This window comes from Electrophorus electricus, chromosome 14 (genome assembly GCF_041902795.1).
Source record: "Electrophorus electricus isolate QZ-2024a chromosome 14, ASM4190279v1, whole genome shotgun sequence".
In the NCBI taxonomy this organism is placed as follows: Eukaryota; Metazoa; Chordata; class Actinopteri; order Gymnotiformes; family Gymnotidae; genus Electrophorus; species Electrophorus electricus.
Genome location: NC_137510.1, coordinates 26328430 through 26340000, shown reverse-complemented (window position 1 = coordinate 26340000; position 11571 = coordinate 26328430). Strand labels below are relative to the sequence as shown.

General features: G+C 44.7%; 1 protein-coding gene across 3 annotated transcripts in view; it reads left to right on the top strand.

Annotated features, from left to right (window-relative positions):
- The window catches only part of kcnn3 (potassium intermediate/small conductance calcium-activated channel, subfamily N, member 3), a 48944-nt gene extending 37870 nt beyond the window's left edge, over positions 1–11074 (top strand). For all 3 annotated transcript variants that reach the window (XM_081696770.1, XM_081696771.1, XM_035530686.2), the window contains 4 exons: positions 1381–1491; positions 6453–6580; positions 7579–7648; positions 9211–11074. In XM_081696770.1, coding sequence (XP_081552896.1) covers positions 1381–1491; positions 6453–6580; positions 7579–7648; positions 9211–9531 — 630 coding nt within the window. In that variant the 3' untranslated portion in view covers positions 9532–11074. The remainder of the gene's footprint in view (positions 1–1380; positions 1492–6452; positions 6581–7578; positions 7649–9210) is intronic.
- Positions 11075–11571: the final 497 nt, after the last annotated feature.

The following is an 11571-nucleotide window of genomic DNA, read 5'->3' as shown; positions in this document are numbered from 1 at the left end:
AGTTGAGAGACATGGCATTTGCATCTGGACTCTCCTGCCTCTCTGTGTGCATGAAAGACGTCTCGCTGCCAGTACGTCAGGCATCATAACCCATCAATCAAAGGCAAAACCTCAGCCGTGTCAAAACCGAGAGTCAGGAAGCTTAGCGATCTAAAAAAAACAAAAACAAAGAATACTTTGAATCATAAAGGCGAAGCTGCCAGACGGATCAAGAACAATAGCAAGGATGTAGAGATGATTAAGACACTACTATAAAGAGAATGCACCAGCAGGACTTCAGACGAACGCCAAGCATGAGTAAGCCGTGTGAGTAGAAACCCCAGGTTACACTTTGTTAAGTAGAAAGCCTGAAGGCTTCTGAGCCTTTTGTGTAGAGAGCAGATGGAGATTACCCCTGCATGAAAGGTTTGGAGGTATGGAGAAAAGAAGGACATGCTCCTTGTTTAAAGCATTCTGCATGGACATGGATCCAACCCTGGATCAGCTAGTCCTGGATCAGCTAGTCCTGGATCAGCCAACCCTGGATCAGCCAACCCTGGATCGGCCGGTCCTGGATTAGCCAACCCTGGATCAGCCAACCCTGGATCGGACCACTTTTTGTTCATGGTGCCACTTTCAATTTGGTATTGATGTCAGCCCTCAGATGGGGACTCTGTATGCAGAGATCAACTTCAGCCCTTCAGACTTCGCTTTATTTCAATCCCAACATGGAGCGATGCATCACAGTTCAATTACCGGACTCTGCCGTGTGTGTGTCAAACACTTCCTGTTTCCCAGAGTTACGAAGACACTGTGCAGCAGGGATCAAACTCCGACAGGATGTGCCTGCTCTCCGTGACTGTAGTCCACTTCAGTTAGGATTTGATGAGAATATCGACTGAGTATTGATAAGCTGTGTCTAAGGAGCATATTAAAAAGGCCTGTGTTTCGATCACGGGCCCGATTTCAGCCAGCGTGTGCCAACATTCGACAACTCAGAACCTCTCTTCTTCTTTCCCTGACATTTTCTCATTCATTCACTTTTCTTCTTCTCCTCTCTTGAGATGAGATGCTTTACTACATACTGGACATAAAATTCCTAAAACTAGACCTGTTATTTCTACATTTATAGACTTATACAAACATGTAGTGTGTGTGTGTGTGTGTGTGTGTGAGTGAGTGTGAGTGTGTTTGTGATTGTGAGTGTGCGTGTGTCTGTGTGTGTGAGTGAGTTTGTGTGTGTGTGTGGCATACTGCCAACTAAATTAGCTGTTTTTTCATTCATGATTGTATAGCACTGGGTCCAGAGATGCTTTGTGCTGATCCACACCTCCTAAGGGACTCACACTCACATGGACCTGATAATTCATCCTTCTCTCTCTCTCTGTGTGTGCCTTCCAGGGGGCAGGTTGCACAGCCCTGGTTGTTGCCGTGGTAGCAAGGAAGCTGGAGCTGACCAAGGCTGAGAAGCATGTGCATAACTTCATGATGGACACCCAGCTCACTAAACGGGTACACACACACACACACACACAAAGATCACCATCTTCAGCCATAAGCATAAAGACCAGTCCTTGTACACTGGATGTAGCTTGTGAGGTAAGTGTTGTGAATACAGCAGTCCGAACCAACCTTTCTGTTAGATCACAGTATTGCATAACAACCTCCAGCACACACACCCCCCCCTCCCTGTAGGTCCCTCTCCTTCTCTGTAGGTCCTTTTCAATTTTTCATGCGGATAAAAGTCCCAAGTTTCAAAAATAGCTCCAGCTATCAAATATGTAAAGTACAGCACGGTCGCACTGTAGACACCGAGGAGAGCCAGTAATCAATAACTGCAACAGGGATGAAAAAAGAAACCATGGGGAAGCATTTCAGCGTCTTCCTCTGAAGGGCAGTTAAGCAGCCTGGGTGGCTTCAGAGCTTGGGGGGATGGCGTCCTTCTTTCTTTTCTAAGTTTATTATCTTCCACTCGTTCACGCAGTCCTGCCAAGCGGTCAGGGAGGAGCAGCACACGAGGCCGTTCCCGCGGCTCCGCGCTTCACGCACTCGATAGGGTCACTACTATGGTTACGAGCGTCCGTTACAGTTCGAAAGGAAAAATGATGGGCGAACTTTGAATAATGGAATGATTACCTCACGGACCTGTTGCCTTGGAGACGCAGAGGCACTGTGTTTACCTTGAACTGGATGACAAAATGGTGGGTGCTTCCTTCTTTGGCTCTCTTTGTGCGGTGCGATTAAAACAGGGCTGGTTATGAAGGCCAGCAAACACACCCCTGCACCAGAGCGCTGTATGGACAGGCGGCAGCGGAGGACGTTTTACTCTGTTACTCTATAAGGCTGCATTTCCAAAATGTAGCATAATGACACTACTTTTAATATGGTGTTTATATATATATTTATTTATTTTTAATTAATGCACGGAATTACTACAAAATAGGAAACCACACACAGGGCTTTAGAAAGGCACAGAGCCCAAACCACACAACTGGTTAGGGTGGGTTTTGTTTTTTTGGCTACCCAATACTGTATTAATGATCTATATCCTGGTTATTTAAGAAAATCTCTACACATTTAAAAACTTGAAGTGCCATGTCATGGCCTAAACATTTAAAAACACAAACCATAAATTATACATCAGGATATATCTGCAACAATAAGCAATTGAAAAAAATTCCACAAAATTGACAACTAAACTACTTAGTTCACTAAGCCTACTATCATTAATATTTTATAAAACCATCTTCAAATGACAAGATAATTAAAGTATATTTACAAAAAATTCCCCAATTCAACATTCAAATGGGTGGTCATATCTTTTTTTCCTCACATCTGGGCCTTCTACCAGAGGTCTGGGAGACTGAGGGTGTGGTGCGCTTTTTCACTGGTTCCTGGGATGTACAGGATGAAACGAAGCTACACATCAACACAGAAATACAATGACTCACTGAACCACCTGACCGGGATCTACAGCATGGATACTGGAACATCGTTCAGGCTTTGTGCGTCGCAAATGATGCATGTATATCAGGACAGAGGGAACTGGAGCTCTACGAAGGTGTTAGAACAGATCTGGAGGCTACACACACTTGAGAGGACTCCAGTCACACGGAAGATCCACTGTCCAGGGTCAGACATGAAACATTCAGGATCTGATCCAAGCCGTGACCCCCACGGATGAGCTGATGAGCATCTCAGACAGATGGGGACATGGTCACCATGGAAGCAGAGGACATGCCATGGCAGAATGAGTTCCTCCATGGAACACACCACTGACAGATAGCAGGGGTGTCTGACAAGACAATCCTCCCAAAGGCTGGATAAGGCAAGACTGAAGTCCGGCACAAAGTCAATAATCATGGCAGCACAAGGTCTACTGAAGCAGGTTATCACACCAGACAAACGTTGAAAAAATGCCAGCAACTGAAAGAAGAAGCAGAGAGAATGTGGAAGGTGAATGCCAAAGTTGCCCTAGAGGTGATGAGGGCACTAATCTGGAGGAGGGACTCCAGCACACACCAGCAATTACCACATTAATCTCAAAGCACAAGGTCAGGAACTCCAAAAACACCAGACCACACCCTCCACCTGCCAGACGAGAGGCTATGTGTGAGAAAAGACACACCACTCACTGGAACGGGATTTTTAAACATCTAAAATATACATATTATATATAATAGTATTATATTTTCTATGTTAGAACATAATAAGTAATCTAGACGATCTGACAATATTGTGAATTTAACTTTATAATTTATAACTTTATAATTTAATTTAACTGAATAATTTATGAGGTTTTTTTAGTTGTACAATAAATATATAATCTTTAAGAATTCAGTTACACTGAATATTTTTAACACAGTGTTATTGCAAATAATATTTGAAGTATTTTCATTCACTGACATATAATACATAACGGATCGTTTCCGTCCTGAAACGCCCGTCTTCCTCAGGCAGAATAGCCAGGCTCCTAACGGGAGTCTTTTTAGAATTGATCCATTTACATTTTTGGCATTTTAGCAGACACTCTTATCCAGAATTCCAAAAGTGCTTTGTCATTTCTTCGTAGAACACATCTTAGTACAGTACAGTAGGTTAGAGTCCAACATACCAATGATCTAGAATACTGTAGAATACAGGGATCAGTGTTCATGACTAGAAGTACAAAATACATATAAGCTCTATAACAGACAACATCAGTGCAATAAACAATAAGTACTAGAGTTTGTTAGTCAACATTATCAGTGTAACAAACAATAAGCAATACCCTACAATAAGTACGAGAGCTTCAGTTAGTCAACATAAGAGCAGGGTCAGTGGACATTTAAATACTTCATGAATAGACGGGACTTCAGTCTGCATTTGAAGACTGCAGGGGGCTCTGCTGTCCAGACAGCCAGTGGAGGTTCATTCCACCATCTGGGAGCAGGACAGAGAACAGTTTCCATGCTCGTCTTCTAACTGGTCTTTAATCCTTTTAGTTAGTTTATTTATTTATTTTATTCATACCTTTACATTTTGGCCTTAAAGCTTGTCTTTATATCTCTACTTTTCAGGGAAGGTTTCTAGCAGCTGAGAGTAAAATAGCATCTAAGGAAGGAGAGAAATATAACCCAGGTGTCAAGTTATTTTCATTCAAGTGACGCGTTTTATTCAGCGCCAGCATCGCCACAGCTGCGTAACGACGTACCGTATGACAGCGGGTATGCGTGTTCCACTTCCGCAATCATTCTCTCTCTCTCTCTCCCTCTCCCTCTCTCTCACTGCTGGTCTGCAGTGAAGTGTCATTATACCTGAAAGGAAGATGAGAGACTAACAACGACACCATGTGGGGGCAGCTGCCAACAGAACAGCAGAAGATAAAACCCACGAACAACAACATCAACAAAATCTACAAATACAGCGTGTATTTGTATGGGGGTTTAAAAGACTCCTGCCTTCGCACAAGCTGAACATAGTCAGAACTTGGATATATATAAATATATAAATATTTCATTAAGTAAATGTGCTACAGTTGGTGATAAAGTAGACAGACCTGACATTACTGTGGTCCAGCCGCCAATCCAGTCCTTGTAGAACACTAAACATCTGTCAGTGTGTCCACAGAATTTACGCCGAGGCTTTACTTCCCTTTGAGCATGTTTTTATGACTCTTGCCAGGGCTGTTAACAATATTAGTCACTCTGCACTCTTTGCATATGGTCAGTACAACTAAAATGACAACAAAAGCATAAGTGTCGTATATTAACTAATTTGAGGAGTCATGTTGGCCCAAGCCACATGAAAATATCTGAACAACAGACGGGATATTTTTATAGCGTTGGTTTAATTTCATTTAATGTTTGCTGCAGTCATGAGATGGTCAGAGCCTTTATTTCTACATTTATATAGTTATACAAGCATGTAGCAGTGGAGGATTTGTGTATGTGTGTGTATGGAATACTGCCAACTAGCTGTTTTTTCATTCATGATTGTATAGCACTTGGTCCAGAGATGCTTTGTGCTGACCCACACCTCCTAAGGGACTCTCAATATGGACCTGATAATTCCTCCTTCTCTCTCTCTCTCTCTCTCTCTCTCTCTCGCTCTCTCTCTCTCTCTCTCTGTGTGCACGCACGTTTCCCTCTCAAATTAAACCTGAACTAGGGTTGGGGCAGAGCTCTCGCACTTGTATTATTTAAAAAAAACACCAACCTCTGCTTAATTAATCAAAGGGCTGTCATGCTAAATCTGGACCTGAAGAGAGAAAATAAGACCCAGTGAGAGCCCTGGAGCTACCCAGAGTCCTGAGGGGTGCCATCAGTTCGGGACCTTATTAAAAACAGGAAGGCAGTGTCCTTCCCGCCCCACTGATCAATGATGTAAACACCCGTCACCCACTACTGTCCTGTTATTGTTGTTATTGTTGTTTTTGTTTGCTTTGTAGGTTTTCCTAGCATGCCATGTCTTGAGACCTTTACAGGCAATCAAGGCATTGTTCCACAGAGAGAGAGAGGGAGAGAGAGCGAGAGAGAGGGAGGGGGGGGGGACCTGAACCAGTTCACACATTTGCCTGTAATCACTAGTCGTGTTTGTGAAGGTCTTCGTGGTAAATTAGTTCCTTCCCCCTCCTTCCATGATGCTTTCCTAATGTGTCAAACCGCCAGGTAGCAGGTATTCCAGGTAGCAGATATTCCAGCTGTGACAAACCCTCGTCCTCTAGGAACTTGCTGATCTGTTTTTATTCGGTGAAAAGGAAGTGCTTTGTAAAGTTTTATGGCAGGTTTTATTGGGAGAGCAAATCTTTCTCAGGGTAACCCAGGGAGATGGCCTGGTGCAGGATGAGCGGCGTGTTTTGGGTTTTATCGCTGGTGGAAGAGAGGAGCCCCCCACCCACACACACACACACCCACACACACACACACACACTCACACTCCTAAGGGTGCGACCCTGCTTCTAACACTTGTTCCTGTGCGATATGTCCCTGCAGATAAAGAACGCGGCCGCCAACGTCCTGCGGGAGACCTGGCTGATCTACAAACACACCAAGCTGATGAAGAAGATCGATCACTCGCGCGTCCGCAAGCACCAGCGGAAGTTCCTGCAGGCCATCCACCAGTGAGCAGTTTGTTGGCCATATAGTGTAACCTCAAGGGACCATCTCTGTTTGTTTGCCATATAGTATAACCCCTAGGGACCATCTGTGTTTGCTTGCCATATAGTATAACATCTAGGGACCATCTCCGTTTGTTTGCCCTATAGTATAACCTCTAGTGACCATCTCTGTATTTTTGTTTCTTTGCTTGTTTGTTTTGCGCTGGCCTGCTGACTGGCTGCTAGTCATGGCGTGCGGTGAGGTTATGAAGTGTCGTGTATTTTGGCTCCACCCCTAGCGGCGTGACAAGTCTTTTAGCAGCAGTGTGCTGGACTGACCAGACCGTGTCAGGCGCCTGAGCCATCCCATCTTAAGCTGTCCTGTCGCGCGCCTTGGCTACAGCTCAGTTGTTAGCTCCTCTGCCTGCCACCAGAGATACAAACTTGTTATTCAAAAAGCTTTATTTAAATATACACACATACTGCTGAACCCTTTTGTTTCGTTAGCCAGACAAAGTTATGTTTACACAGCAGTCAGCTGTCTCTCTCTCTCTCTCTCTCACACAGACACACACACACACAGACACACACACACCTGGCTGGGCGCAAAGAGCTGCCTCACTGCTGTCTCGTCTCGTTGCTTTGGTGACTTCACTTGTTAGCCCAGTCCAGCTGCCCTTCCCTGCCCATCTAATGGCCCTCGTTGGTGGGCAGGTTTGGAGCCAGACAAACGTCATGAGAGGCATTTCCAAATAGCAACATTTTTCAGGAGTGCAGGAAACCGGAGGTTTCACGGGCTTTTGGGTATTCAGGACAAGGGGGTACTGTACTGTAGTAGGTTAATGTCAAGGTCTCTGTCAAGGAAATTGCCATCTCCAAACAAATAAAGATCTGATGTTAGTTAGGTTATTAGCCAGCTTCACACAGGATGACAGAGGTTAGACACAGGCGTGAAAGTGGGAGGTCTGTAATAAGGCATCATGCTTGTGTGTGTGTGTGTGTGTGTGTGTGTGTGTTTGCAGGCTGCGAAGTGTAAAAATGGAGCAAAGGAAGCTTAGTGACCAGGCCAACACACTGGTGGATCTGTCAAAGGTGAGAAAAGGCATTAACACGTGAAAACACAGACACCTACACTTTCAGAGTAACTCACACATTATGTCTATACACACACACACACACACACATCCACAAAGTGTGTACAGATGAAGAATTTCCTCTTGCTGTCTCCAAAGTGGTGTATACACACATAAACCCATATAGTAATATACAGAACTACACAGTCTAAAACCCAGTAACACACATACCCCTGCCTATCTTAGTATTCGACTGTTTCCATGTTGACCCATTTGTTTCCGTGGCTTTGTGTCTCCTAGCAACCAGAACAAGTGATAAAGCAGGGATGACAGTGGGAGTGTGGAGAAAGAGAGATGGAGAGAGAAAGAGAGATGGAGAGAGAAAGAGAGCGAAATACAGAAATACAGTACGCTCAGATCACAATGAGGAGAGAAACAGAGAGAAAGTGAATACGTAGCGTGTCTCTGAGACTGAAAGGAGACGTTTGGGTAACTAGCATGACCTATGCATCATTACCTCTCCTTCACTCCAAAGTGCACTAGGCAGGGGAAGGCATTACCCAGTGTCACTGCCCCACTGTGCTGTCTGGGCTCCTGTGAGCTCTCCTGCTGTGTGTGGCGCACAAAGGGTTAAGATTCCCTTCACAAAACACAGCAAGCTTCCAGTTAGCGGGAGCAGTTTACTGCATTCAGTTTTAGCTCTTTTGTGACGACAGCTGCCAAACACAGTGTCATCAAAACGTCCACATTAAAGTCACAGCCTAACCAGCTTGATCGTTGGCCACTTAAATATGACACATAAATATACTACAGTACACAACGTGACTAATATGGCCTGTTTCTACTGCTAACAACGCTTGCTTTTAATCATTTACGAGGCGAGACTCCAAGTTTCCAAATGTTTCCAAACTTTCGAACACTCCGACACACCCCACCCTTTCGAAAAAAGGTTTCGACTCGAGGCAGAGTCGTTGACAAAACCCTCACGACTTGGTGAGCAGCGATTAGCTTTCACCGTTGGCAGGGCCTTAAGCATTTGACGAGATGCCTTGTCACCCAGTCAGCCATCTTTGTTTGGCCAGTCACTAGGCTGGAGCACCAATTCAGCGATTATCCAGCGAAGCTGACTGCTACACCCTTGCCAGGGACGCTGGTGTGGTTCTGCCTGTGTGACTTTGTCTTTCCTCCCTCGTTCGTTCCTCTCCTTTACTTCCCTCTCTTCTCCTGTCGTCTGTCTTTTTATATGTTTGTTTTCCCTCTGGCTGCGTGTGTCTGTTCTTCTCTCTCTCTTTCTCTGTATCTCTACCTATACTCGCCCGTCTTCCTCTGTCTGCCTCCATTGTCTCACTCCTTCTCTCTATTCTCGTTTCCCTCCCTCTACGTCTATCTCTCATTGCTCTGTCACTGTTTTTCTTGCTCTGTATGTTTTTATGTTCTTTCTTTCCCTCTGTCTGCATCTGTCTCCCTCCCTCTCATTAATCTCTTTCTCTCCTGTTTTTATCTGTTCTCTTTTTCTCTCTCTGTCTGCACCTGTTTCTCTCCTCTCTCTCTCTCTGTATCACCCCCCCTTGCGAGGAGCAGATGCAGAGTGTGATGTACGAGCTCATGTCCGAGCTGAACGACCGCAGCGAGGACCTGGAGCGTCAGATGCTGAGCCTGGAGCAGCGTGTGGAGCAGCTCACGGCGGGTTTCAGCGCGCTGCCCGCGCACCTGTCAGCCACACTCAACGCCCAGCACGCCGCGCTCATGCACCTACTGCAGGAGCGCGATGCCAAGGCGCTCAGCCCTGCCGTGCCCGCCCTCCTCACGCCGGGCCCCGCCCCCGTCCCCGCCCCAACCTCCACCGCTGCGGCCGGGCAGCCCCCGGAGGACGGCCCCAACGCCGGCCCCTCCGGCTGCTGAAGGGGGGCGGGGAGGGGCTCCACGCACAGGGCCGGCGAGGTTGGGGGAAAACGCCATGGACAAGAAGGCACGGAGTCTGGATAAGAAAGAGAGAGAGACCGAGAGAGGGAGAGAGAGAGAGAGAGGAGGCAAGAAATGAACTGCTTGGAGAGATAAGAGGTTGATGAGGGTGCTGGGAAAAGGGGGTAGAAACCATGAGAGAGAGAGAGGGAGAGATGGAGAGAGTAATTAAATGAATGGCAAATACTTTAATAGGAATCTGCACTAATTAAAGGAAAATGTGTCTCTCCCTCCATCAGGAAACTAATCACCATGACTTTGTATCCTTATGATGCATTTTTATCTAACTGCTAATTGTGTATTAACGAACATCCCTTTAAGAATTCTAACCAATAGTGGCACTCGGCAAACACGTAACACTTCAACACCAAGAAACAGAAAGCGTGACCTTATAACCCACAAACATTCAGTGAAAACACTGTGTCAGTCACCCCCTACACCCCCCCCCCCCCCCACACACACACACACAAAGATGCATGCAAACACATGAACGATGCACTAACGCCACACCACAGGACACTGCCAGGTGGAACATCTTCAACAAGAAGTCGCACGAAGACTTGAACGGAGTGCCAGTGATGAAACTGCCATATTTCATGTAATCCATGTGAGAGAGAGAGAGAGAGAGAGAGAGAGAGAGAGAGAGAGAGAGAGAGAGAGAGGAGTCCCACTGTTATCATGAATGTATACATCTGAAAACACATGCAAGCTCTCTCTCTCTCTCACTGTCTTACACACACACACACACACACACAGACACACACACACTTTTAACTATATCTGCTACCAAAGTGCTCTCTGTCTGTATAAGGGGACTGAGATGAAAGGTGTGGCAAAGTAAGGGAGATGGTGAGAGTGGAGAGATACAAAAAATAATGCCTGATAATATTATGATGGGGAAAAATATTATAGAATCTGGATGGCAAGTTAACCTGCCAGAAAGACTCACAGCCATTTAAGAGAAGCATTTCAAGAGAAGGAAAACGAAGCCAGTCGACACTGAGAAAAACTGCCCTATCGAGGTGTAACAGCTGCTCACGGGAAAATAACTGTAGAATGAAAATTAGTCATTCTGTGAGAGGAATTTAATCAGTCATAACGGAGTGTTGGAATAAGAGACTATTTTACTGCTGACCCCATTTCTACGGAGACCATTTTTGAAAACTGTCTCATAGTGACATCCTGTGGCCGGAATACTGAATTACACTTGCTTGGAATATTGTACATTAATGCTGTTACTGAAATCTAGCTTTGTATCGCTCAGTTTTTTACCATTATGGATTACTAACGCAGTTATAGCTAATATTTACTATTATTATACTATAGCATTCTTCTCATTCGTCATGACAGTTACGATCGCTGTATCAATACCAACTTTAATAATATTAATTGCTGATAAGGGAGTTTCAGTTTGAGGTTAAAATTATTTTGTAATTTTATTTTACCAGAGAGAATGAATAAAGTATATATCTATATAACATGACTGTGCCTGTGCTGAAATCTTTTTTTCTCTTTCTTTCTACACTTTTCAGTGGTTTATTTAGATGGCTAGATCGCTGCTATTCCCCAAGTCCCAGATTTGTATTTTTATTAGGAACCTTCAGGAGGTTTTTATTGTTGCTGTTGAACTGGATTTTTACAGATGAAAAGCCAGCCCTTCTTCTCAAGCTAACCAAATCTCATGAATTAACTAGCTAATAGTATAAGAAGCAGTTTTATCTCTAAACGTCTTCACTCGTTATTTACTGTCTACATTTGGCGTTTTATTTAATTTTAGTCTGGTTACCAACTGAACGTTAGCCATTCAAACCAAACAGCCTCATCGGTGCTAGCTTAGCTAGCAGTTCCACTGACCAGCGTTGTCACATATATTTACATCTTAATATTTGAGATACTCTAGTGTGTCTGCGTAAATAATGCAGGTTTGGCCATTTTTACCCAAGTAGATATACAGTTAACGTGCAGGATGACTAGAAAATA